The sequence below is a fragment of the Trematomus bernacchii genome, unplaced genomic scaffold (assembly GCF_902827165.1).
Source record: "Trematomus bernacchii unplaced genomic scaffold, fTreBer1.1, whole genome shotgun sequence".
NCBI classification, from domain to species: Eukaryota; Metazoa; Chordata; class Actinopteri; order Perciformes; family Nototheniidae; genus Trematomus; species Trematomus bernacchii.
In genome coordinates, this window is record NW_022987839.1 from 2,909,052 (window position 1) to 2,924,056 (window position 15,005).

Sequence of the window (15,005 nt, forward strand, 5' to 3'; positions counted from 1 at the left end):
GATACGTTTCATTAAAAGAAACAAAGGTTTTGTCCGAATTCCTTATTTACAAATTAAATATAATATGCATTATAAACTGAGGGACGTACATAGGCATTTAAATGAGCAGTAATTCAGTTCTAAAACTGTTTAAATATAGTCTCATATAAATTATTATCATATAATTATAATTAGTTGTTGTTGTTAAGCTACTGTGATTCTTTTTAATTCAATCACTGAGGGAAATGAATGCCAACATTAGCATCTTCATTCGAGTGTTCTCACAATTAACATAAAATCAGCAGTGGCAACAACAACAGTTACACCAGTCATGCTATAATAACATTTCATTATTCATTTGGTCTATAAACTAGTTAGTTCTTGTGCAAAAAAAACCTAACAATATGTTGAACGCGAGGTGTCAAACTTCATCACCAGTTTCTAAATAAGAGCCTAATTTGAGACGATAATTATTTGCAGGTAGTCAGTCTGCAATATTAGAAAGTTGTTTAATGTCATAAAAGAAATTATAATGGTGACTAAACACAAGGTTTGTTGTCCTATAATCTATAATATAATAATAACATGTCTACTCCTCCTCCTCTCTGTCCTCCGTCTGCTGCAGGGAGACGTTAGCGTAGCGACAGTTAGCTGACAAGATAAACATCAGAGTACCTGCCTCCCCCTCTAATACACAACCAATACACACACACACACACACACACACACACACACTGCACAAGGCTGCAGGGAGAAGTTCATTCAGGCATCTTGTGAATAGCCGTTCCTTGACACATGTGGCATTTACTGAGATGGAAATGTGTGTGTGTGTGTGTGTGTGTGTTGTGTGTGTGTGTTGCAATGCTGAATGGAGTCTGCTGCTAGTTTATGAAAGGAAGCAGAGAAGGACAAATGTGTAGCTGCTATTAAAAGCATTGGTGATAAGTCTGGATGTCACCTGCAGCTTAAAGAAGAAGAGCAGGGAGTGTGTGTGTGTGTGTGTGTGTTTGTCTCTTGACCGTTGATACCATCAATTTCATAAAATCGATTTTTACTTTTAACTCACTTTCTGTGGTTCCTTCAGCATACCCGATTTCTTCATCCTCTTCAACCTGAAAAGAGAGAGAGAACGTGTGTGTTAATGTATTCTGTATGTTGTCACTTCTCAAGGTCTATTTTCATTTTTCATTATGTTATGTCCTTGACTTGTTTTTTCCACAACAACTTGAGAAAAAAGAAGACGTTGGTACATTGGACTGAAACAATGAGTCAACTGATAGAAAAACACACCTATTGCCATATCATTACAGGAAAGGGCCTTTCACTAAAGCTGGAAGCACAGCATTAGTGGTGTCCTGCAGCATTAAGCTAAGAGGCATTTAAGATGGGGACAAGAGGCAAGAGAATATAGAACAAGAGACACAAAGAACATTGTTTTACGTAAGAGACAGTTAAGGGACAGCACTAAACCTTGGGAAAGTGTGAGATTGAAAGAGAGAAAAGACAGATGAAATATGATTGAGAGACTAACACAGAGTGCTGAGCGTTACTCTGTGAATCCCGATCACAGAGTAACAAACGCATGGCGGTGGAAATAATTGGCTGAAAGACATTCTGCACAAAGTCTGACTCATTTGATTTAAACGCACATCCAACTGGTTCGGATATTTGAGACCATTTTCCAAAATAATTTCTCCCTCAGGTCTCCTTGCCTCAGGTTTCCATGGTTATTCTGCTCAGCTTTTAGCCATCTGCATCACAAATGACCCGTGTGGATATCTCAAATGTTGGCCTAATGAAAAATCATGAATTCTTAGAATCCGACAGTCTGCTGACAAAGGAAACAGACAAAGACACAAAAGCCTGCCAACCTGATATTATGTATGCACTGCTGGTGTGTGTGTGTGTGTGTGTGTGTGTGTGTGTGTGTGTGTGTGTGTGTGTGTGTGTGTGTGTGTGTGTGTGTGTGTGTGTGTGTGTGTGTGTGTGTGTGTGTGTGTGTGTGTGTGTGTGTGTGTGCGTGTGCGTGTGCGTGTGCGTGTGCGTGCGTGCGTGCGGTGCAATTTGTAGTGTTGTCGTACTCGAGAACGGTCTTTGTCTAGAGAACGGTCTTGAGATCACTTTTTAAAGGTCTTGGTCTGGTCTCGGAATCGTCTGCATTTCTACTCAGTCTTGTCTCGGTCTCGGACTTATAGGACTCGAGATCTTATGTCAAGACCTTGGCTGTGGCTTGGGATGTGCTTGGATGCAAAACACCCTGTTTCAAATGCAACCAAGAATCACTTTTTGAATAAATATGATGAAGTTGTATTACTGTTTGTATGTGGGTCTTTTTATAATGATGTGGATGTTTCAGAACAAATTGACTACGGTATCTTCCACATTTTATTGTAAGTGTATTATGTAGTGTTGGATTCACACTAGTCTGGTTCCGGTCTTGACTCTGTCTCGACCTCTTATGGGTTGCAGTCGAATAGTCCATTTAGCTTAGGAACCTTCCTAACAGAGTGAAATGACCCGGAAGTCCCTCAGTGGCAGCCATGATAAGTGCCGTTCGAATTCTCAAGATGATAGGAAAGGAGGTTTCAAACTTCCTTTATAACCTCCTTTAGCTTAGGAACCACTGGACCTCCCTTTATGAAAGGAGAGGAGAAAATGCTGCCCCACAATGCCTTGCGGCCGCAGCATTTGCCGTCACACAACAGTCGGCCGTTCACGGAAACAACCGATTATGAACGAGAAATGATATCATGAAAGTTACGGTGCTTATTAAGCTTTTTAAAACTTATGTGGTAAGTTGCCAAAGTGCTTTGTTTTGAACGTTCATCATATTCATATTATAATCAAAAAGAGAAATATGAACGTGAGTGATTTGTAATTTGATTTGGGGCAATTTGAGGGAACAGTTTATCAAATATTTCCCTAATGGACTTCCTCGTTAAATGCTGTCTGATTTGTATTCAAATGAGAAAGAGAGGGTTCAAATCTAAATGTTAATTGCTCTTTGAAATTGAAATGCTAATGGACCCTGTAAAAGGCAAATAGAAACCAATCATGCAAGCACCGAGTTGTGGAGTATGGAGTGTCAAAAACAAAACAAAAATTAAAACCAAACCAAACCAACTGGGGCGAGAAGCATTATCTAACAACTTAAAACCTCACGATTTGTGTTGGCAGAAGAAACGATTCAAATGATGCAACACATTTACAGAAATCTGACAGAACAGGCGTCTATTGTCTCCACAGACACGTTTCTCAGGCATGCAGACACCTTTTGTGCTTCATCACCTTCGTGTTTCATATCACTACCCAACTAAAAGTATTCAAAAGTGTGAAAACGGAGTGTCTGCTCTGAGAGAAAAACATCTGAAATGTAGCGTGAGATGAGCATCTGCCATGTACTCGCACTGTGCCAAAGTTATTCACTCAATTACACCTCGATGTAGTCAAATCTCAAAAAGAAGATCCTCTAAAAGTAAGGTTTAATACGTTCAATAAATACATTTTACTTAAGAAGACACAAGGAGTCACACAATGAACTAGATGATAGTCGGTCAACAATAAGCAAAGCTAAAATAAATAAAAACGTCTAAAAATATGTTTCAGTCCCTTAGAAGATCTAGTATTGACCAAATGTATCCAAAATGTTTTCTATAAAGATTTCCAACACTAGGTTGAGGGCTGGTCAATATACGGCCATTATATGGATACTGTTTCAGAAGATTAATAGCACCAATAGTCAACCGTACAATATCCTGGCTTTATCGATATGGAGGTATTTGGTCAAAAATATTATAACATTTGATATTATCCACATCGCCCAGCCCTAACATCTCAGTGGCTATTGAAGCAATACTGTTTTTGTCCTTGTTCCCATACTGTGTCCAAGCAATGAAGCTGTCTTGTTTTTGTATTTTCATAGAACTGTTTGTGATTTGGAGACAGCTGCCTATCAGTAAATGCCAACAGACAGATGACTGATCAAAACACCTCCCTTGTCCATCTATTAGCATCTCTCGACTTCTTATCTTTGAAGACTTTCAGACATGTGGCTGTTTGCAGCGGGCTCAATGGAAAGTAGAGCTGCAGTTACATTGAGCAAAGAGACGCAGAATAAAGTGAAGGCGAGCTCTGCGAGTGTTAAATAAATGGCGTCAGTGTGGGGGAGTGGGTGCCAGCTTGGCATGTGGGCACACCAACTGGTGCGGTGACTCAGAGAAACACATGCACAGCCATTTTGCAAACACGTGATGGAGGCTAGATCTGTATGTAAACACATAAACTAAAACAGTGTACAAAAAATAAATAGTGTTTTTATTAATGCCTGGGAAGATGATGCTGTATGTAGGAGATAGTGAATAGTACGTGATGCACACAGGGACACGTGCACATTCATAAACAACACTGTGACGCTGTTTTGCTACACATCATGTGGGAGAAACATTTTTCACGTTGAGATATTTCAGTCTGAAAACAACAAAATGGACTCAGAAACTGGACTTAGATTATTGTCATCAGTGATAAAGTCAAATTGGTTAAAAGCAAGAAATATTTGCAGTAAAATGTCCAGGAGATGTGAAAACCGAGACCCAAAATAGCCGCTCTGCCCTTCTGTGAATTGCCACACAAAATCTCACATCTGATGCCACAAATACGGGATGACAAGTCTGCGCTGTGTGTCCGCTCCACTTCACAGAAAGTGCTCGCCACAGGAAGAGCTGCACGGGGACGAGGTCGTCTGCAATGAATTGGGCTGGAGTTTTTTGTTTGCACTCCTCTTGTCCTCTACAAGCAAACGGTATCGATATCCCAGCATCATCGTGGCTCTGAATGCGCCTTTGTGGGTGACATTGTTAAAAAATGATCAATCAGCCTAAGAGTGTTTTATTAGGAAAGCTCACGAAGTGCCGTGCAGCGCAGGAGAACCCGGCAGGTTGTTGTTGTGACAGAGCCCCCGGCTGTGAGGGAAGATGTGAACATGGACGGTGAATATTTAAACGATGTGACGATCCCCGTGGACAAAAACATATCAACACAGGCTGAGGACACAGGTGGAGAGCAGTGTAGCATTTGATGGGTTTGGTGCTTTAGATGTTACTTCACTGTGCTGCTAAAATATGGTGATTCTGAAGAGGAACATGATCTGGGGCCTCATTTATAACGCCTTGCGTAGGATTGACGTGAGAAGGTTGCTTACGTAGTACAAAGCAAAAAAATAGGTACAGACATTTTCCGACATTTTCCGATTCACAAAACATTGCGTACCGGCGAGGGAAGTGCGTACCGGCACTTCATACGCCTGTTTCCCTTTATAAATCACAATCGACTCGAAATGCGGCGCAGCTTTTGCGGGCTTCACGTAACGCCCATATTTGCCTATACATAGTCAAAGAAACGCCCATTCATTCATTCATTTTGACTGACTGCATGAAGAAGATCGCAAGAAATTACGACCGAACAGCTAAAAAAGACATCTCACACCGTGTCAGATTTTGGGGAGGTCGAGATAAATCATATTGTTTGGTGGATGCAGTTTGAACCAGAGTAGCAGCATGGAGGTCGGATCGTCACCAAAATAAATAAATAAGTGGTCCGAAAAAAGTTAATGACAAAAAAAATACACATAACCTTCCTCAGGCAGTGTGTTTGTCCTGGGGACAGGAGACACCCCCTTGATGAGAAACTGTAAGAAATGATCGGGGAATCCCTCCGGAGTGGAGTCATGACGACTGGATCTGAATTATTTTTGTTGTATTTGGTGGTTTGTGTTCCAGCTTTCGATCAGCAACTATATATCCATAATCCACCAGTTAAAGGAAATACAACTAATGTGTTGTGTTATATTAGATGTACAATTTACCACATATGGTGTTCTTAGTTTCCATACCTCCTGTGTTTTACGAGCGACTTATCAAGTCTTGGCAAACGGCATAAAACACGATTAAACGTGATAGTATATAAAACCACGCTCGTATCTACAACCTATAGAAATGCAAAACGGCATCAGTTTAGACGTAATTCTGTCCTCCTGCTTACCGCATCATTTATGAGAAAACATTTCATAACATTAACACAACATATTCGAGGTGGTTTTAAATAACATATCCGTATTTATTTATTTCTCCAAGTTGTGTTTTTGTGTGCACTGAGGAGTCTCAAACAGGCGTTTGTTTAATCATTTTAAGATTGGCTTTAATCAATGTTTGAAAATTAATTCTTCATATTTGATAAATGAGAGGTAACATTTTATTTATTTCCACATATTTCTCTCCATTCTTCCTTCTGCCAACGGTGCCGCAGTTTCTCGTCTCTCCCGTTTGTGTGCTTAGTGCGTACGCATGGGTTACAGTTTGCGTGGAGGACCGCACATTTTCCCGTCAAGTTAGTATTTTATAAATCGCAAACATTGCGTAGAGACTGGCGTACGCCATTTTTTGAGCGTATATCCCTTTATAAATGAGGCCCCTGGGCTGATTTTTAGTGCCATTATTAAACTTACATAACTGACTGATTATCTGCATTAATCAAAACTATGCATTTGTGTTGGATGAAAGGTTTTAAGTTGATGATTATTGACTAAACATTTGTATTTTATTGACTCAAAATTGAATGGTTTTCCAAACTAATCAAATTGTGGAGCAGTGTGCAAAAAAGGGGCACCAGCGTTTTCTTTGTTTTAGGAAATAAACATTGTTTGAATTCTAAAGAAAAACCTGAACCTGTTCTTTATAACAGTACCTGTCCTAAAGTGTTTTGCAGATGTGAAAGCTCCATGTTAAATGTTAGCTGGAACATGGTATCCGTACTGCAACATGTTAGGAAAAGCATTTTTGTCTTTGATTTATTTCACAAAAGTGTTTTCTATTTGTTTTGCCTTTAACAGTATTAGTAGACAACATAACAATGGCTGTATTAAAGCAGTTCCAAACAAACAAAACGAAAAGTATCCCCATCTCAAAATAAGGTAAAAACAGGTATCAAAAAAATCCCAAAGAATAGCAATCTTACCTCGTCGTACTTGCAGGCAACATCTGCCATACTGGTTTCCCCCAGTAGACTGAGGTCCAGCTCACTGGGACCTGAGCACAGAAACACAATCATCAAACTCTCAGTTTATGGTAAATTCACCTCAAATGACTCGTGGCGATGCAAACGGCTTGAACATGACAACAGATGCCTGGATATATTGCATCATCTCATTATAATACAGCTCATTAAGTCTCGTAAGACGCAGTGCCACAACTAACTTCCAGATGTTTACATGCATCTGCATTTTAAGGAGGATGAAATATCCACAAATCAAGCTTAATTTGAGCTGCATAAACGGAATCTAAACTCCATATGTTCAGATAGCAGCTGAGCCCAACACAGCATCTTCTTCTCCTGGAACTGGGTCGTGAATAACATTTCCTCTCGGCAGTTTCTCTTCCCGCACGGCAGACAGCTGGGTTCGTTTCTGCAGCTTCAAACGCTCAGGCAGATTCCAGAGAGACGGCAGCGGTGCATTGCCTACTTTCCTTATGTAGAAAAGTGTCAGAATGAATCAGATTTACAGAGAAGATCAGAACTGCATCCTCTCTGCAGTCACAACTTTAGAGTCAGCAACATGTCAGAGGGCAGAGGGGCTGAGCTTTTTGTTTCCTGAGGCTAAATCTGTCAGGTGGCCGCAGCCGTCAGCAACACCTCCGTTTGCTCCACATATTTACACACTGAAGATGGAGGAGATGTGCCGCTATATAAGCAGCAGATGGACTATCGGAATAATCTTCTCTTAAAGGTCACCTGTTACACAAAATCCACTTGTTCATGTCTCTTCTACCTAAACATGTGTCCCCTCTGTGTGAAGAGATTCTGAAAGTTTCAGGAACAAAGATTCTCTCTCTTTTTGTCCTGATCCATTTTTATAAAAACCTGTCTGAAAACGAGCTGATCAGATTTTGGCCACTTTATGATGTCATAACGATTTTTTGTCTTGTGTAACCATTAGCCAATCACCAACCAAGGTAACCCCCCCCCCCCCCCCCCCTTATCACCTGAAGCTCCTCCTAGAGCACCATTGTGTTCTTTTAACCAATCATCTCTCAGAGGGGCGTGGGGAGGGGCTCCTTATTTTCATCTAAAGTAACAGACAGAGAATCAGCACTTTTGAAACAGGGCTGAAACAGAGGGGATTCTGGGATGCTGCAATGATCTGTTTGGTGTTTGGAGCCAAACACTTCAGAGACATGTTCAGTATATATCTGAGATCTATAATATATTGATGAAAAACAGTATAATAGGGAACCTTTAAAGAGTTTTCCTCAACTGCTACAAATCTGATATCAAAATGATGGCATGTCCATTCTTGTTTCCTGCAGCTTCTCCTTATATTTTTCAATATGAGCTGTTTGAAGCAATTTCACCTGTACTCTGAGAAGATTAAAGGTTGAAGCTGGAGATTTCACGTAATAGACCCATTAAATTGCTGGTGTGGCTTCAATATAGAACACTTATGCAGGAAATGTACATTGACAAAGGCACAGATGTCCTGCTGCTCTTATAATGCAGGGCGCAGCTGAGATAAGTGCTGTACAGTCTGTGCAGGACACAGGAGCGACTATATAACTGCTTTATGTAAGTGGACTCTAAATGCATGAAAAATAAAGATTGGATTCGACGAAAAACATTATCTAAAGAACAACTTAAATGTGTTGTTTACAGCTGGTTAACAACAGATATACACATACATAAAACACAACACAAAAAGCCACACACTGCATCTGAACATACAGTAGCAACAGGTAAACTGTGGCTACGGTTGGGAGGGTTACTACTTTGAAAATGTATTGCGTTACAATTACTAGTAACTGTAAAAAACATGTAATCAGTAACATAATGTTAGTTATGTAACCTAGTACTTTTGGATTAGCTCAATATCAAATGCATTGCAGATAAATACAAGGGAAAATAAATATCAATAAGATGTACATTTTTGTAAGTGTATTATGTAAGACAACAGGACAATGTGACCTTAGAATAGAAGAAACAAAGATATTTAGGATCAAAATGGTGTCCTCTGCTCAGAGATTTCTTTTGTAGAAAAACCTGCCTTTCATGAAGCATATTCAGGTAGAAGACTATATACACCAACTGTTAGGGAATAATTTGCTTAGGTATTCAACCTTCAACACAGTTCATCATGTTCTCCTCTCACTGTCTCCTTTCCCATGGCATAGGTCTACGGCCTTGGGTATTGCTGCTATCTCTCTTAAGGAGGGGCAGCTTGGGCGCATTGTTGTTGCCAGTCTATGACAGAGCACAAGCCGCCACGAGGTAGTTTACTGTTCAGGGACGTCGGTTCCCTGACGCACATTCTTTTCTATGGACGAGAGCTCTAGTTAGATTCAGGGTCCATAATTGTTTAGTCTCACTGATAAAGAATGTTGATTATTACACTGCGAACTAGTTAAAACCTCGAGCTGCAGAAAGAGTTCTTCAGAATTGGTTTGGCTACCGCTGTGTCAACTCGTGACGCACCGCCTGTCTTGTCAATTCTCCGGCCGTAACTCCAAATAAACCGTCAGTGTTTGCCATCAAAGCTCCAGCTCTCCTCGTGTCTCTCTGAGTCCTGTTTCCAATTGCTTCAGAAGTTTCCCCCACTAACACCTAACAATGATACACATGAATACTTACTACAGTTTAAAAAAGCAGAAATCAAATCTGAGCTGACAGAAAGTGCTCCGTGTTAGTTTAATACACACAGTAAAACTCACACACACTATTTTATGAACACATTTGTTCACCTACTGAATAAAAATAAAATAATTTTTTTAGTAATATTGTTATCCTGCCAGAAATCCCCCATTTTTAGAAATGTAACAGTAATCTGATTACATATTGTTTTTATGTAACTGTAAGGGAATACAGTCTCCTTTTTTTTTGGTATCCTTATTACTTAATCCCGTTAAATGTACTCCCCTTTCTTCATCTAAGTGTCCCGAATCTCAGCAGACATTAACAGGAAGCCCTGGCTTTCTAGTGCTGGCTTTGAGTGAACATTTCTCTGTGCTTGATCTCTCCATTTATCCAAGGATCTATTTTTAGAGTTTTGCAGGCTTCTTGAGCTCAAGAGGTTCAGAGTTTTTAGCAATCTGCCTCTGTATTTCAGTGTCCTGTCATTAAGTGGACTGCTGTCAAGTGCTGTCGAGTAGCATGAGGCCATTTTGATGTCAAGGATTGCCGCTAATGTGATGTCTTGATCACGTATTGTGTGAGTCTAGAGAAAAGCTGTAACTTCTGTAATAATGATGCCACATCCTACCTGCACATTAACAGCTGCCTTCGCTCACTGCTCTCCTCTACTCTTCTACTCTTCAACTATACCGAGCCGCCATATCCTCCTGAAACAAAACTCAAATCTGTTCCAAACTGTTCCCTTTCCATATATGGGTACCACTTTACAATAAGACTACCCTTATAAAGGGTTTACGAATAGTTTGTAATTCATTTATTAATTAGGTTGTGAACACTTTATAAATCATGAATAAGCTTTTATAAGACATGAGATAAACAGGGCACCTGGGACCGGTTGCTTGCCAAATAGTGAGCCCACATGTATCTGTACTGCTAAGCCTTATATTGGCTACCTAGCTTACTTCGTCTTCTTCATCAGCCAGCATCCTTGGTATCTGTTGCTCACTGAGTTGATTCTCGCTAAGTAGCCAATATAAGGCTTAATCATCTTGCCAAATAGTGAGCCTGTGTTGACTATGTTAGAACTGGTTTGTAAATGGTTCTTAATGATTAATAAAGTGTTTACAACCTAATTCATAACCTATAACCCCTTTATGAATCCTTTATAAGGGTAGTCTTATTGTAAAGTGGTACCCATATATGTTTTGGTTTAAAAGAAGGACAACCCAGTACCCAGCTTTCTGCTGTGCTGCAACTGGGCCCAAAATGTGTGGCACAACATGATGAACCATTAATTTGACCTATAAAGCCCTAAAGCACAGGATGTTCGTAAAGGGTTTAATATTCTGTACAGTTTGTGACAACCTCTGCTCTATCCCCTCAATGCAGACTGTAACGATAAAAAACAACAACAAACATCAACACCTGAATCTGGATAAAAGAGTGGAAGAATCAAAGCCCCACTGGAGTGATCCTTCTCCCCGGATGATCACATTTTAATACAGGTTTTTGATCAGTATGCTTAATTAATTAATGAAAGTCATTAAGAGTTGAAAGATGTGTTTTGATTCCCATAGATTTGCATTAAAGCTCATACTGCTCTGTACCATGGCTGCACAATATTGAAGAAATACCATCAATTTCAACCGAAGTGAAATCAGAAAACCTCATGTAGGAACAATTACTGATTTCGCCTCTGCTTTATTATAATAAAAGATAAAGAAAAGATTTGTGTCAACATGTTTCCCTTTATCTAAACCCTTCATGATATCACAGCAGAAACACCTGCAGAGCGCTGGCAGATCATGTTTCAAACCGTTGTGAAGCTGCGATCCGAATCATTCTGGCACATTTCTTTTAAATGCTCAGGTTTTTATAAAACACATATACTCTCCATCTGAGACTGATTCTCACCCCGTTGATCCCGTGTTCCTCACCGAGCTTCGCTAACCCTGGTTGCTATGCCAACTCTAGCGGTAACCAGGGAGCTGGTGGGTTTTTTCTGTCTTCTTGCATTTCGACACTGAGCACTGAGCACAGGCAGCCCCTTAAAAACGCAATAAAACCCCAGAGGATGTTCTTCTGACTGTCTGTATTATAACGGATCTCGGTTGCGTAATATGTCATCATTTGGCCTGAAGATATTGCAAGAATAACTTGTGTTACATTAATAAATACAAATACATCAGAACATCAAGACAAGTATTGTAAGATTCTGCTACAATTTGATAGACCATGAAACTTCCCCAATTGTTAACATGCATAATAATTTTGTATTACAAGTTTTTAGTCTTGATTTAAAACAAGAGTCATTGAGATTGATCTAACTAAATGTCATTTGGCCTGCTCTTGCATCATTTAAACTCCTTTTATGCTGTGATATTGCCAGGGGTGACCTTACATCAAGGCAAATATTTAGTTTGTGATCTTTTAAGCTAAGACACATTTAAAAACTGCTGTTATGAAATGAGTGTTCATCTCACCGGCTGCCGGCTCTTTGGAGGAGAACAGTTTGTTGTCCAGAGTCATGCTGATGTCGCAGAAGACCTCCTCCTCGTCCCGGTCAGCATCCAGCTGAAAGAGGAAGAATCCTTAATTCATATTGTCATAATTAGTTAGCTTTTTGACCTTTTGATTCTCTCTGCTTGACATCAATTACATGACCTGACAACACAAACGGACATGCTCGGTCGATTAATCTGCCGTGACATCCAGAATGAGACTCATTAAAGGATCAGACATCAGAAACGCGCTCTGATGTCGGAGCTGCACCCTCGGGGTCATTTTGCATTCAGCACACAGCAGGAGCTTTAATAACACCCGATTAATTCTGCGTCTAGAGTCCCTTTCAGATTATTGGGAGGCCGGCTGCCTTCTTTTGCACGTACAGTACTCACTAATTCACCGTGAAGCATGTGGTTTGTGAGTGAGTTAGAATCTGATTGACTTCTCGTCCTCTCTTATGTGCTCTTTGGTCGTCCCTCTGCTCTCATCATGGACAATGACAAAAAGGCGAAAGGTGGACAAAAATAGATTTGAAAATAATTGCTCTGTTTCCAGTCTACCTTCAGGTGTGTGATTCTCAGCACTCGGAAGTAAACAAAACTGAGTAATTAATGAATGTCAGCAGGTGTGGGGCTGGAGGTAAAATGTTACATTGTAGGATAAGGACAACCAGCTTCCTCCTGTGGTAACAAGCGTTAATAACGAGACTGCTGTCTGCAGGAGGAGAGTCCCCTGAGTCCACCTGCAGAAGTGACGCAGAGGGGAGAAAACTGAGGAAGCCCCTAGAGAGCGTTACAGGAACACAATGAGCAATGTGTCCGGCATCATAAGCAGAAAAAGTCAACGCTGTCAAACTGCAGTCTCTTTCACAGTGGTGGAAAAAGGTCCTACTTAAAGAAGCCCTATTATGATTTGTGGGTTTCTCCCTTTACTGTAGTGTGTTGTTTAGGTTTGCATGCATGTAAATGGTCTGCAAAGGCTAAAATCCCCCCAGAGGGAGTTTCTCTCCCACACACTGCCTGAAACGCCTCCATTGGACTCCTTTGTTTACTTCCATAACAGAGTATCATCCTTATGTTACACTTGCGCTTATTGGCTAGCGCTTCAACACATTGTACGTGATAAGGGCTAAGGGGCGGGACATCTCTAAGCGGTTGACCAATCTCAACAGAGCCGGCCAGCTAACCAATCAGAGCAGACTGGGCTGTGGTTTCAGACAGAGGGTGAAAAGAGCTTTTTGAACATTAAAGCATGGAGACATGTCACAGTAGAGACACTAAATACTGATATGAACCTGAAGATGAAAATACTCATTAATAAAAGTAGAGACACCGTTTTTTGGTAAATATTATAGGGGACATGAGTAACTCTACAGAGTTGATAAATGTCTTCATCCTCATCATAAGTGAGAAGGTGAAGCCAAGTAAAAGCCCTCATCCTCCATCTCAAGATCTCAAAGAAGAAGAAGAAGAAGCAGATTAAAGGAGGCAGAGGAAGCTTTGAGCAGCAACTCCTTTTAAACCCCCAACTCTTTTCGGGAAGATGTTTGGAACATTCACTGTTTTCTGTTTGATCATCTGAAGGAATACAGAAGAGTTTGAGTAAAATGTCCAGTTTTGTTGATGTAACATAAACCTTGATGTTGTCACACTCTGAAGAGGAGCGACAAAACAGAAGAGATAAATATATTAAGACTCAAATAGATAAAAATAATCAATTCCAAGTGTTATTTTGAAAGAGTCTTTGATAGTTGTTAGTACTGATTAGGCAACAATGGCAGTATCCTATTTATATTCCAGGAATGATGGACGAACACTTTGTCACCATCCATCCCTGGAGAGATAAGACTCTTAGAAAGAGGGAGCGAGCTTTCTTTTGTTTATTTATATCTACTAGGTATCTAGCAGCATGTGGGAAACAAGCAGGAGCTCAATTCACTGGAGGGATACTTCATTAGATCGGCTCTTTCTTCCTAGAATAACAGAACGGCTTTGATTCAACAACAAGCAACTATCTCTCCTTCGCTTCTGCAATTTCCGGTGAGGCTACATTGTGTTTGTGTGTGTGTGTGTGTGTGTGTGTGTGTGTGTGTGTGTGTGTGTGTGTGTGTGTGTGTGTGTGTGTGTGTGTGTGTGTGTGTGGCCTAGCATTACCATCCTTGTGGGGACCTAAAACTGTTTACAGTCACGTGTGGGGACTCACCTCCCTTATGGGGACTTGGTGAAGACTTGGTTAGGGTAAGGGTTAGGGTTAGGCATATGTTGGTTATGCTTAAGGTTAAGATAAGTCTCCAGGAAATGCATGTAAGTCAATGTAATGTCCCCTGAAGTGATGTATACATGGTATGTGTGTGTGTGTGTGTGTGTGTGTGTGTGTGTGTGTGTGTGTGTGTGTGTGTGTGTGTGTGTGTGTGTGTGTGTGTGTGTGTGTGTGTGTGTGTGTGTGTGTGTGTGTGTGTGTTTGATTGAATAACAGACCTTCATTCGAACGTCAATGTGACTTATTATACAAATAATCCAAATGTCAAAAATCGCAAAATTCGGCCCAGACACAAAAACGCTGAGCAATTGTTCGTCAGAGATGGGAAACGGTGTCACAATGACAGAAATAGGATGAGTTAATTCAGTGAGACGCAGGGAATTGAAGGACTTGTAGACGTGTGTAGAGACAATTCAATTGAGCTGCGAAGATGCGCAGTAATGAGTCACTGCCATTGTTCTTCTATAAACGTATGCCTTCTTTTATCGGAGCTGGCATTTAAGCGAGAGGATTACTGTCACACAAAAGACTTTTAATGAGCCAAAGCAATTAAGCCTGAGAGGTTCTAGCATTCATCAGGAAACACTGGG

The 15,005-nt window shown here is 40.5% G+C and overlaps 1 protein-coding gene across 1 annotated transcript in view; it reads right to left on the bottom strand.

The window, feature by feature from the left end:
* The window catches only part of ak5 (adenylate kinase 5), a 62,880-nt gene that overhangs the window by 19,245 nt on the left and 28,630 nt on the right, over positions 1 to 15,005 (bottom strand). The window contains exons 7-9 of the mRNA XM_034153152.1: positions 12,135 to 12,225; positions 6,988 to 7,058; positions 1,046 to 1,091 (exon numbers count right to left, since the gene is read on the bottom strand). Of these exons, the coding sequence (XP_034009043.1) occupies positions 1,046 to 1,091; positions 6,988 to 7,058; positions 12,135 to 12,225 (208 nt within the window). The remainder of the gene's footprint in view (positions 1 to 1,045; positions 1,092 to 6,987; positions 7,059 to 12,134; positions 12,226 to 15,005) is intronic.